At 43.6% G+C, this 12927-nt stretch overlaps 1 protein-coding gene across 1 annotated transcript in view; it reads left to right on the top strand.

Annotated features, from left to right (window-relative positions):
• Edem1 (ER degradation enhancing alpha-mannosidase like protein 1) overlaps nucleotides 1-12704 on the top strand; it is a 25660-nt gene extending 12956 nt beyond the window's left edge. Inside the window, exons 6-12 of the mRNA XM_015495079.2 lie at nucleotides 618-792; nucleotides 2343-2463; nucleotides 2918-3088; nucleotides 5705-5778; nucleotides 7145-7241; nucleotides 9723-9926; nucleotides 12402-12704. Of these exons, the coding sequence (XP_015350565.2) occupies nucleotides 618-792; nucleotides 2343-2463; nucleotides 2918-3088; nucleotides 5705-5778; nucleotides 7145-7241; nucleotides 9723-9926; nucleotides 12402-12491 (932 nt within the window). The 3' untranslated portion in view covers nucleotides 12492-12704. The remainder of the gene's footprint in view (nucleotides 1-617; nucleotides 793-2342; nucleotides 2464-2917; nucleotides 3089-5704; nucleotides 5779-7144; nucleotides 7242-9722; nucleotides 9927-12401) is intronic.
• The last annotated feature ends 223 nt before the right edge of the window (nucleotides 12705-12927 follow it).

Here is a 12927-nt window from a genome sequence, read left to right on the forward strand (position 1 = left end):
CCCCCCCCCCCCCAGTCTTTTTTATTTTGATTTTGAGACACAATCTCCCTAAGTTGCTGAGGCTGACTTCAAACTTGACATCCTCCTGCCTCAGCCTCCCTACTAGCTGGCATGCACCACTGTGCCTGGCTACACTTTTTGTTTTAAAAACATCTTTTCAGAACACATTCCCAGGAGTGACAGTACTGAGTTAAGGGCTGTAAATATTCCTTTGGACTTTGAAATAGATTGCCAATCTGGAAAAGCAAAATGATAAAACCTATTTTTCTTTGCATTAAGTGTTTATCCCCCTTTTTTATTGTATGCATGTACACAATGTAATAACAAATCCCATCATTATGTATAACCACAGTGCACCAATAAAAAATGTGGAAAAGGGGGAAAAAGTGAAAAACAAAATGTTTATCATCTCCTTTTTATGTCAGTGTTTCAGTACTATATATTCAGAAAGATCTTTAGGCTGTTCAAGATACTGATAGGACTGATAAAAATTTTAGGGCCACGTATTCACTTTTTTGTTAGTGAGGATGAGGGCTCCGTAAAGCAGTGAGGTCAAAGTAGGAGGACTGTCCTCCCCCCAAGATGACTGGGACTGAAGTCCTTGTTTGTTTCTGCAGGCAATGTTGTGAACATCCAGACAGGTGACTGGGTTGGAAAGCAGAGTGGCTTGGGTGCTGGGCTGGACTCCTTCTATGAATACCTCTTGAAGTCCTACATTCTCTTTGGAGAAAAAGAAGACCTAGAAATGTTTAATGCTGCATATCAGAGCATTCAAAACTACTTAAGAAGAGGGTATGTTTCCTTTTTGTCACTTGAAGAGTTTACATTTTGAAATATTCCCATTTTTATTAACATAAACTCCTATTCTGTGTCTGCCCTCACCTTACCATCTCTCCTACTTGTTTGTCAGTCATTTGGGGGGTGAAGATCTGTATTAGTTATCTGTCACATGGCATAGTACTCCAAAATCTAGTGGCTTATCATTGCAAACATCAGCTTGTGTAGTCTCTGAAGGACAGGGATCTGAAGCAGCTGAGCCCATGGATCTGGCCCAGGGTCTTCCTGGTTGCTCTTAAGCTGTTGGCCAGGGTCATGGCCATTCAAAACGTGAATGGGGCTGGAGGATCTCCTTTGAGGTTCACTAGTGGGGGTGGGGGTGGGGGTGGCAGGCTTTAGTTTCTCACTGGCTATGGGTTAGAAGTCTCTGTTCTTTGTCAGAGGCCTTTCTGTAGGGAGTTCATGTCAGCAGGCTTCCCTAGAATGAGTGATCTGAGAGAGGGAGAGAGGACAGAGAGAGAGGGAAAAAAAAGCGGGGGGGAGGGGGAAGGAGAGGGGAAGGAATAGTGCTTTCATGACTTCAAATGGGAATGATGTGCCAGCCCTTCTGCCAGACTGTTGGTCACCCAGACCAACCCCTGATGCATAAGTGTGTCCACCAGAAAGTAGAGGTCATTAGGAGCCATTGTGGATACTCGCTATTAGAAGGGATGACACATCCCTGTGTCTAACAGTGGCTGTAATTGTAGAGAGAGCTGTAATTCAAGGCAATCATTATTTTCATCCCTTTTCTTTCAGAAGAATTGCTAGGATTGGTCTTTATACCTGATGAAAGAAATGACAGTTACCACATTTTTACTCCCTCTGAGCTTGTTAAAACAGCATTATTTGCTGTTCTTGGTTGTACATTCCAAATAGCAGGAGAGAGAGAATGTGAAGGGAGAGCCATTCAGAGCTACAGTGGCTTTTACTCTGCTGTCACTCTTCTCCAGGTTTATTTTTGTATACATTTATGTGTTCAATGGCCAATGTGGGTTATGGCTACTGAGCTTCCTGCTTCGTAAGATTTTCTTGGACTCATTTCTACATTAGGTATTGTGGGAAGCACTCGTGTGAGTGCTGTGTTTAAGGAAGAGGGTTTCTGGCTAGAATTAAGTCGTTTTTGCTTTTCAAAATCCCAATCTAAACTGAGCAGTAATCTCCAAGGGTCCTGCCCTGATGTATTATTCCTTCAGGTCCATGAGAAGAAAGTCTTTGTACAGAAAGAACCAAGTTTCCCCATTCAAGTCAAATCCCACATAGAACCATGCATTGTATCAATTCTGTTACATAGCAGTATTCTTATATCTGAATGCCAAAGTGATTTTTGCAAAATACGTTTTATTCTGTAGTAGATGTTAACTTCTGCTACATTCTAGTATATTCAGCTAGTGGCAATCTTATCTCCAAACGAGTTAAGAAAAATTAATGATGATTCTGATTAAATAAAACTACCAGGGACTGCTAGAGCTCTCAGTGAACTTTCATTTTCTTTTCACCTTTGCATGTGCTGCTTGAATTTGCAGACGGGAAGCCTGTAATGAAGGAGAAGGAGACCCCCCTCTCTACGTCAATGTGAACATGTTCAGCGGGCAACTCATGAACACCTGGATTGACTCTCTGCAGGCCTTCTTCCCTGGACTGCAGGTATTTGCTAAGAATAATGAATCAATGGAAAGGGATTCCATACCTTGTTTCCCCCCATCTCAATCTCTTGAGTGTTCTTTAGCTCCTCTGGATTTGCATAACATGTCATGATTATTCTTTGTGAAATCAGACTCTAGAATATTAAACAGAGCCAACCTATGTAAGTACAGAACCAGACTTGCAAAGTAATTGCATGGGATGTTTGGATGATCCATTTCTGCTGTTTGTTTTTTGTTCATGAGTCATTTAAGCTCTGCCATGCCATTCACATCAGTGTGGCATATGATGGCCAGATACAGAGTGCATCTGTCTGGGCCACTGCTTTTGGGTTGGTTTTATCTCCAGCTATGTGAGGACAGATTAGAACCAGGGGTCAGACAAAAGCCTCTGTGTCACTTCTTCTTGCTCTTGAGAAAGCATCTCAGCCTGGTGACCTTTGTCGTCGTCTTCTTAGGTTTTGATAGGAGACGTGGAAGATGCCATCTGCCTCCATGCCTTTTACTATGCCATATGGAAACGATATGGGGCCCTCCCTGAAAGGTATAACTGGCAGCTGCAGGCCCCTGATGTTCTCTTCTACCCACTTAGACCAGAGTTGGTGGAATCCACATATCTCCTCTACCAGGTACTGGCATTCGTTGAACAGTTTGTTGTTTCACAGAGACTTGGCAGAGTTACTACCTATTTGTAATATTGTCAGGGTTCCACAGGGTGGAGAGAAAGTGAGCATCTGCAGCTGAATTTTTTTTTTTTTTTCCTGGTCTTTGGGATTGAACCCAGGGTACTTACCACTGAGCTACTTACCCAGCCTTTTTAATTTTTTTGAGACAGAGTCTAACTTACTCAGACTGGCCTCAAACTTGTAATCCTTCTGACTTAGCTTCCCAAGTCATCGGGATTATAGGCATGTGCCACTGTAATATATGCAGCCTAAATATGATTTTTTTTGTGTGTGTGGGGGGGAGTATACCAGAGATTGAACTCAGGGGCACTCAACCACTGAGCTACACCCCCAGCCCTATTTTGTATTTTATTTAGAGACAAAGTCTCACTGAGTTGCTTAGTGCCTCACTGTTTCTGAGGCTGCCTTTGAACTCACAATCTTCCTGCCTTGGCCTCCCAACTAAATATGTTGTTAACCTCACATTTTGCTAAGAATCATGTTTTTACTATAGGACTTATTTCACACCTCTTCTAATATTTGTGAGGAAAATTTTGTCCTTAATATGTTTCAACTCTGACCAAAGTATCCTTTTCTGGGTTGCAATTCAGTTCCAGTGTGCTGTGGAATCCTGGTCTTTATACTAATTATTCTGAAAAATAGACAGTCTGTTACTTATTTGTAGAGGAAGTCATCTGGGATTCTTCTGAATGCTGATTTTTGTCTAATACTAAAAAAAAAAAAAAAAAATGGGCTGAGAATATAGCTCAGTTGGTAGATTGCCTTGCATGCACAAGGCCCTGAGTTCAATTTCCAGTACCATTAAAACAAAACAAAACAACAACAACAACAAAAAAATTAACACCCATGATGTTCACCTTTCATCCAGTTGCTTTAGTGCCAAAGGGAATGTCATTCTAACTGTAGAAAGTCTCCTCCCTGATATGTATGCTTCTGTGCACATCACACATGCATACTCATGGAGAGTCTGTTCCAGTTCACATACACAGTAGAGTAACTGAATTTTCCAAGAAGCTGTCCTTCCCATGCAGCTCAGGAGGCCTCTGACAGATGCCTGCGTGGGCCAAGTAGAACCTGATTTGTTTTACACTCTAGTGGTAGTACTATGGTACTGCAGTTTGGATTTATTTAGTAATTTTGAGGCAGGGACACGGAGGCGGTTGCTGGCTTTATGGAACTCAGGCCTCGATCACGTTGGGGAAGTGCTCTCTACTACTGAGTTGACAACCTCAGCCCCTCAAAAATTTTCTTATACTGAATCATTGCCATTTGCTTTTAGATGAAAAAAGGAGAAATCCTATGAAACTGGTAATAGTCCTCATGCCTAAAGTGAGACCTCAAGAGTTTTTCAGAACCTTTCAAAAATGGGAAGAGGTGATATCATACATGGCCTTTCTGACCCTGGCTGGAGTGTGGCCTCTCTGACCCTTGCTGGAGTGTGGCTGTGCATGCTCTGAGCACGGCATGCGTGCTTGAGTTCTCTTAAGCTTAGTTCTATTGCCTGTGGGCTTATACCTCTTTGTTTCTGTTGCTACCTCCTCTTTCCTATTTTTCTTTTTTGGAGGTACTAGAACCCAGGGGTGCTCTACTCTGAGTTATTATATCTCAAGTCATTTTCACTTTATTTATTTATTTTGGTACTGAGGATTGAACTCAGGGGCACTCGACCACTGAGCCACATTCTCAGCCCTATTTTGTATTTTATTTAGAGACAGGGTCTCACTGAATGGCTTAGCACCTCATCATTGCTGAGGCTGGCTTTGAACTTGGGATCCTCCTTTCTCAGTCCACCGAGCCACTGGGATTACAGGCGTGCACCACCATGCCCAGCTGTCTTGTCTTTATTTTTGAGACAGGGTTCATTAAGTTGCTAAGGCTAGCCTCAAACTTGTGATCCTCCTACTATAGCCTCCCAAGTTGCTGGTATTGTAGGTGTGCACCAACCACCACACTCAGCTCCTCTCCCCCCAAATCACCTAAGAGCATATGACAGAAGAGGCATTATGGAACTCAGGGCCTTCCTCATGCTGGGGAAGTGCTCTACTACTAAGTTGACAACCTCAGCCCCTCAAATTTTTTTTTTTTTTTAATACTGAATCAACCTGAGAACTGATTGTAGAGGCCTTCCATAGATACTTTAAGGGGCTTATTTCCATTAGCCTCACCTTATGTTGCTATAATTGGGATGGGACCAATGTCCTGTTTCCTGTGCGTGTATCTAAGGTTTCTAGGGAGTTTTGAGGCAAGGTAGAAACTAGGTTTGTTCTCAGATGTGGTACTGTCAGGGTGGGCATTGTTTCATTTCTGACCATGATGAGGATCAGGAGAGCCAAAGTAGAGTATTATTCTACCCAAGACCAGATTTTCTGACCCTTGTTAAAGGTGTGCTGTGATGTGGACTGATAGGACATCTTGTCCTTTACATACATGACCTTAAAGATGAAGTGAGCTGAACCCTGCTCAGCTGGTGACACGTCTCCTTGGGGAACCCTACACTCATGACGGTTGTTGATAGCATGTCTTCCCAGCCCTTATAAAAGTCTCTTGTGTTCTCTGTAGGCAACCAAGAATCCCTTCTACCTCCATGTAGGAATGGACATTCTACAGAGTCTGGAAAAGTACACAAAAGTCAAGTCAGTTTTCTAAGTTCCTTCTTTTCTCTGTGATTTGAGTTATTGTGGGGAAATATCCTACTTTGTATTTTAATTTGTAGAACTAAGATCATTAGAGTTAATTTTGTGGGGAAATGGTTTACCTTTTGATGTAGTAGCATCTCAGTATAATGGGAATTGATTTTTATGTTTCCTCTCTTTTTTTAAAACTATAAGGTTTCAGCAGACTGTTTTTGTTTTAAGTAATTTCATTTTCCTTAGTTATGCAAATAACATACAAAAACATTTAGGGAGTAAAGGAAATACCAAGATTTAGAATATTCTCATTGTGATCTCTACAGATAACTATAGTCAGCATTTAAGTATATAAAGTCTTTTAAAATATATTTGTATATATGATGTGTACATATATGTATGTATGCATAAAACTGTATTCTATATTTCAGTTTTGTGACCTGCTGACTATGTTTTTCCTCCCTCCCTACCGACCTCCGTTCCTTCTTTCCTTCCATCTAGGACCACATACATGCTAGGCAAGTGCTCTAGCATTGAGCTATATGCCCAGCCCTTTTATTTTTATTGATTGATTATTGGTACCAAGGATTGAACCCCAGGGGTGCTTAACCACTGAGCCACATCCTCAGCCCTTTTTGTATTTTATTTAGAGACAGGGTCTCACTAACTTGTTTAGAGCCTCACTAAGTTGCTGTGGCAGGCTTTGAACTTGTGATCCTCCTGCCTCAGCCTTTTTATTTATTTTGAGACAGGGTCTCATTAAGTTACCCAGGTCATCCTCAAACTTGTGATCCTCCTGCCTTAGCCTCCCAAGTAACTGGGAGTATAGGCATGTGTTTCTGCACCCAGCTCAGCTTTTGTTTTTTATACATCAGTGTATCATAAGTATTTTCTTAGAAAATACTATTTTAGAATACCCACATAATAAGTTCTCTAGGTACTGGTGTTAAAAATTTAAACCAATCTTTCTAAATTTGATGCCAATCACTTTCTTGATCTCATATTGTATCTTTGGCAAATATCTTGCACTGTCCTCCCTTCCCCAGTCTTGGGACTAACCTGGTAGTTTAGCAGCTGACACTTTTAAAATAAATTTACAAACTATCCAGGCTAAAAAAAAGTAATAGCATTCCAAAATAACATAGGTTTGCAGTGGTTTCCCCCTCCCCTTGGAACTGGGGATCAGACCCAGGGCCTTGCCTTTGCTAGCCAAGCACCTCACCCCTGATCTATAACCCTAGCCCTATAGTTAATCCATCATATGGTATTATGTAACTTGGTTGGTTATCAGATTAATAAAATACTTCTCTTCTGATATCCATCAGCGGGGGAAAGGAGCAGAGGCTGGACTGACCAGACATCTGTTTTGCAGGTGTGGGTATGCCACATTGCACCACGTTATAGACAAGTCTAAAGAGGACCGGATGGAGAGCTTCTTTCTCAGTGAGACCTGTAAATACTTATACCTGGTATGTGTGCTGAAAGATCAACCAAGGCTGTTTAGCATGGCTCAGAGCAGGCATTTTTGCAGCATTCTTGGCACTGCTGTGTGCTGGACACGGTGCATACTCTGGAATGCCAGCATTTTCAGTACTATGGCTAGTACTTCATGGTTGCAAACCTTGGGGAGGAGTTGTCAGAGAAACATAAATAAACTTTTGATTAGGAGCTGTGTGCATAGTGGTTGGGAAGGCTTCTCTGAGAAGAAAAGCAGTGGTTTTTATTAGCTTTTTTATGTTTTTCCTTTCTTTTTGTTTCTCTGCAATGTAGGCATGCACTCCAGCCCAGCCTGAGAGTGGCATTTATGACTCCTTTTCACTGCTCTCTCTGTACATGGTCTTGCCCAAGACCTGCAGCCCAGCTGTCTCTGTCCATAAAACACCCTCAGGCACACACTTGTGCATGTGTGGACAGGGAGAATTTCTGGACCTGGAAAGAACCTGTGGCATCACTTAGTCCATGTTTGTTCTTCCTTTGGAAAGCACAGCCTACATTGAGTTCAGATGGCTTTCCTGAGGTCTTGGGGTGACTACGTGCAGAGCTGAGCCTGGAATGGTGCTCCTCATTCCTGTCCTGAGCTCTTTCCACTTCTCTGCTCTGCATTTGTGTATGTAGCTGCTCTCCTTCCTTCTCTGCTACTTGACTTGGTATGGCCACGTACAGAGAATTCTCTGGAGATGCAGAGCGTCAGGGGCTCCTGCTTGGAGGGTTCGGAGGTAGCAACAGTACTGATCCATTGTGTCATCCATTTCAGTGGTTCCGAGGTCTGGAGCTGGCTGGGTCAGAATCACTGTGGGGCCCTTATTAAGTCAGAATTTTTTCAAGTTGACTTGGCAATTTAATTTTGACAAGTGTTTCCAGTGATTCTGTACAAAGCCATGATTGGAGCTACTGGTCTGATGGTTCCAGATCACTCTCTTGACTGGTTGCTTTCCGCAGAAGCCCAGAGAGGAGGTGATGTGTCCACTGACAGACCGTGTAGCCTGTGGGAGGACAGTAGCCAGTAGCCTGTGGTTGTACCCTGGGTGTGCAGAGGTCTTGTTCTCAGTGCAGCCTGGCTAAGCCTCTCCAGCCAGCAGCCATTGGTGTCAGAAGGATGTTAACAGGACCAGTTCTGGAATAAAGGAAGGAGACCCCATAGCATGTGCAAGGGGAAAGAACCCAGTCTAGGAGGAAAAAAAACCTAGGCTGTACCCCATTCTTTTCCCATGAGCTATGTCAAGACTCACTTTTCATCTGTAAACTAGTTTAGGTCACCCATAAACTTTCTGTGTAATAGTTTCCCCTTATCTGTGGTTTTGCTGTTCATGGTTTTAGTTACCTGAGTTTAACTGTAGTCTGTAATTATTAAATGGAAAATTCTAGAAATAAACAATTCACAAGTTTAAATTTTTAATTACAGTATATTGTTATGCAATTATTCTACTTTATTATTAGTTATTATTGCTAGTTTCCTACTACATCTAATTGTAAATAAAATTGTATCATAGAATTTTCGGTAGGAATAAACAGTATATGTAGAGTTTAGTACTGTCTGTGATTCTGGGCATCTGTGGGATGTCTTGAAACTGTCCCTCATGGATAAGGTGAGACTGCTGCTTTCCTTCATTCAGCATTTGTTGAACACCTGCCTTCTCCCCGACTCACCCATAGTGGGTTAGTTTTTTCCTGATGCCCCGTTGTACCTTCTCTTATTCCCTTCACATCTGCTGTTGCTGGAAAGGACTGCCTGTGAGCCACTGTGGCTGCAGAGCCCTACTCAAGACTGAGCTAAATGTATGAGTCTCTGGGCTGGGCCCTGGGGATACGGTGATGGGTAAAACATGCTCCTTGACTCTAGCATCTCCAATTTTAGGGTCTAGGTGTGTATGAGGTGGGGTTAGTTCTAGAATTTGAGCATGAGGACTCTTGGTGGGTATATGAGAATCATCCAGGGAACCTTTATAGACCATGTGTGCTTGGGTCCTAACCCGGGGGGTTTCTCAGTCTCTGGGTGTGGGTGGGATATGGAGGTTGGGACAGGTCTAGGCATTTGAGTTTAAATAGGTGGATCCTGCCTTGAAACTAGTGTCCAATTGATGCCTTTTCTTGCAAGTCTGGTCTGAGTAGCTGGGACACTCTTCTATGAATTAGTCAGAAGTACACAGTTGCGAGTTGTTTGTTTTTTTTGTTTTTAATATTTATTTTTTAGTTGTAGTTGGACACAATACCTTTATTTTGTTTATTTATTTATTTTTTTTTATATGGTGCTGAGGATCAAACCCAGGGCCTCACATGTATGTACTAGGCAAGCGCTCTACCGCTGAGCCACAACCACAGCCTCACAGTTGCCAGTTATATCTTATTTTTTTGGTGTGGGGGGATGCTGGGGATTGAATCCATGTCCTAATGCATGCTAGCTGAGCAAATACTGTACCACTGAGCCATTTTTTCTCTTTCTGTCCCTCTAGCTATTTGATGAGGAGAATCCAGTACACAAATCTGGATCGAAATACATGTTTACAACAGAGGGCCACATTGTATCCGTGGACAAACATCTTCGAGAATCACCTTGGAAGGAATTCTTCTCTGAAGATAGAGGACAGGACCAAGAGGGAAAGTTTGTGCACAGGCCAAAACCTCAAGAGTTAAAAGTCCTCAACTCCAGCTCTAATGTGAGTTGCATTTCCAGGAGTGGTATGCATGTGGAGGAAGAGGAAAAAACCTAATTCCTTTAGCACTGAGAGTCCCTAACAAAGTGAATGGCACACTCAGTTTGCTGTTTCATAAAGGGACCATTGACTTAGATGTGTCATCTAGGTGTAAGGAAACCAGGAGCAGCAGCAGTTACCTGGCTGCAAGGGCAGTGGAGACAGTGGCCACAGCATCTTGGAAGGAGAGTGTCATGTGTGAGGTGTGGCCATGGAACGGGCCACTGCTTGGATGTGGCTTTGTTGATGGTGTAGGCAATACCTGATCCCTCCTCCTCCTTCTGATCTCTTACTGGAACTGCTCTTTGGTTATGTGCATGAGAAGCCAGAAGGCAAAGGAGCCTGTTGATGCAATCCATTAGGTTGTCCTCCTGGGTGCCAGAGTGGATGGAGAGTGGATCTGCAGGGGCAATGAAAGAGGTCCAGCAAAGTCACCTGCCAGCAGGAGAGGGAAGAGCAGTCAGAGTTGTTACAGCTGATGATGATTTTTTTTTTAATGTTATTTTTTAGTTGTAGTTGGACACAATACCTTTATTCCATTCACTTATTTTTATGTGGTGCTGAGGATCGAACCCAGGGCCCCCGTGCATGCTAGGCGAGCGCACTACCGCTGAGCCACAATCCCAGTCCCTGATGATGCTTTTCAAAGTACACTGGGTTTCCAGTTTTATTTACAGTAGTGCTGGACTCAGCACACCCAGGTTCTCCTGGTGGACAGTGGGAAGATGTGGAAATGCAAGTTCCTGAGGCCTTCATGGAAGGCCCATAGGGTTGTGTTGGTTTGAATCATAAGAATGGTTTGAAAGTAAGGATCAGGAAATGGACCCTGGACCAGTTGAAATCTCAGATCTTGTCCCACAGTGCACTGGATGCCACCTGTCTTCTCAGAAAAAGCCTCATTGTCAGGTCTGCCCCTTTCCCACACTGGTTGCCTGGTTGGGGGCACCCTTTCAGCACCTTTCCTTTTGTGAAAGTTTTCCCATCATTCTGTGAACTAAATCAACAGGCCAGAGCACAGGTAGACCACCTCAGTTTCCACAGGGCCATGTAGTATGATGAAGTGAACAAAGCAAAGTTGTGAAGGAAAGGAAGAGGGGTGTTAATGATCGGCAGCACATCGTGCTCACTGTGTGCCAGGCAGTGCTCTACATGCTTCCTATATTTCTTACAACAACCCGCTTTTAGTAGATGAGTAAAGACATGGTGGCATCTGGGTCATTCATTCAGTGGAGCTGGGTTTAGACTCAGGCAGTGCCTTTTCTTTTAGAGAGACCTCTGACCTGCCATACTCACTGATCCCATTGTGTCAAGTGCCAGGATACAGGCCCATCAGAGAGGCCCAGATCCTGGGCATGTGCATGGCCTGGTGGGGAGGCCAACTCCTCCCTAGGTGTATGTTAGTAGTGCTGGGGATATTGAAGGGCTGGGAGCAACCTGTAAGAAAATCAGGGAGGATTCACTGAGCTGGCGCTTGAAGGATGAGGAGGAGCTTCCCAGAAGGGATATTCAGGCAGAAGAATTTGTCTACAAAAGTGTGAGGGAATGTGGGACCAACAGAAGGGCTGAGGTCCTGATCTTTGGGGGATGTGCACTACTCTGTGAGTTTTAGTGCAGAGCCCTGGGTAAATGCTTTGGGGAAGAACTGTATAAGGAATGCATGTGGACAGCTGTTTCCAGGGATAATACATTTGGTTGAGTTGCAAGAACCACATCGTCCTTGAGTGTATGAGGGGAGTGCCTGTAATAAAAAGAAAATTGTACTCTTAAGCTTTTAGATTGTATATGGACGAGAAGAACATAACTCAAGAAAAACACACCATTTTCAAAAAGCTGAAGTATTTTCTGAAATTCTGGATAGATTAAAGGACCCAAGGGATGCAGCTTTTATTCCTGGCTGCTAAGCATTTACTGTGAATGCCTTGGTCTCCTTGGATCTCCATTTCTTTACCCATAAAGTAAGGGTATTACATTTCATCAGTGATCCTGAATCAGAGAGTGATTTTGCTCCTCCAGGGACACTGGGCAATGACTGGACATAGTTTGGGTTGTCACAACTGAGGGCTGGGAATTGTCACTCGTCTCTGGCAGGAAGCCAGGAATGCTGCTTACTGTCCTACAATACCCAGGACAGCTCCCCACAACAGAGTTATCTGTCCCCAAATGTCAGTAGTACCCGGGTTGAGGAACCCTGGGTTTATTCAGTGGAGCTGGGTTTAGTCTCAGGCAGTGCCTTTTCTTTTAGAGAGAAGAGACCTCTGACCTGCCATACTCACTGATCCCATTGTGTCAAGTGCCAGGAAACAGGCCCATCAGAGGGGTCCAGATTCTGGGCATGTGCATGGCCTGGTGGGGAGGCCAACTCCCAAGAGGTCATGCAACCACATCTCCCAAGAGGTCAACTGGTGGGTTTTAATTTGGTATTCATTTTTGTCTTCCTAGTGCAATCGTGTTCCTGATGAGAGGAGGTACTCCCTGCCCCTAAAGAGCATCTACATGCGACAGATTGACCAAATGGTTGGCTTGATTTGATCTGCTCTCCTCTGTGTGACCTCATCTTAAACCAAATCTAAACACCTGAACCAGACCACGCCAGCATCCAGTCTGCAGGGGAAGGGGTGGCATCTGGCTGTCTGTGACAGTGTGGGAGTTCCTGTCCAACTCCTTACACACCTTGGGTTAATCCTTACACACTTCAGTGTTTCCCTTCTGTTCAATAAAATGCCCTGCTTTTTCTTAAAGTTATAATTTGAAATGAGAAGGTACACGGAAATTGGCTTCTGTTGATATGCTGATGTTAGTGAGCACAATAGGTGGGGCATCTTTGGATGGATCTTCCCAGCTTCATATTTGGGGCCCAAGTCTCCTGGCTTTGCCAGCACTTGCCCTACTACAGTATTGCCACCTCTTGGTTAGAGGATTGGGAATGGAATTTCTATGCAAAAGGGCCTGAAGTTCCCTTGGCATC

Source organism: Marmota marmota, unplaced genomic scaffold (genome assembly GCF_001458135.2).
Source record: "Marmota marmota marmota unplaced genomic scaffold, marMar, whole genome shotgun sequence".
Lineage (NCBI taxonomy): Eukaryota > Metazoa > Chordata > Mammalia > Rodentia > Sciuridae > Marmota > Marmota marmota.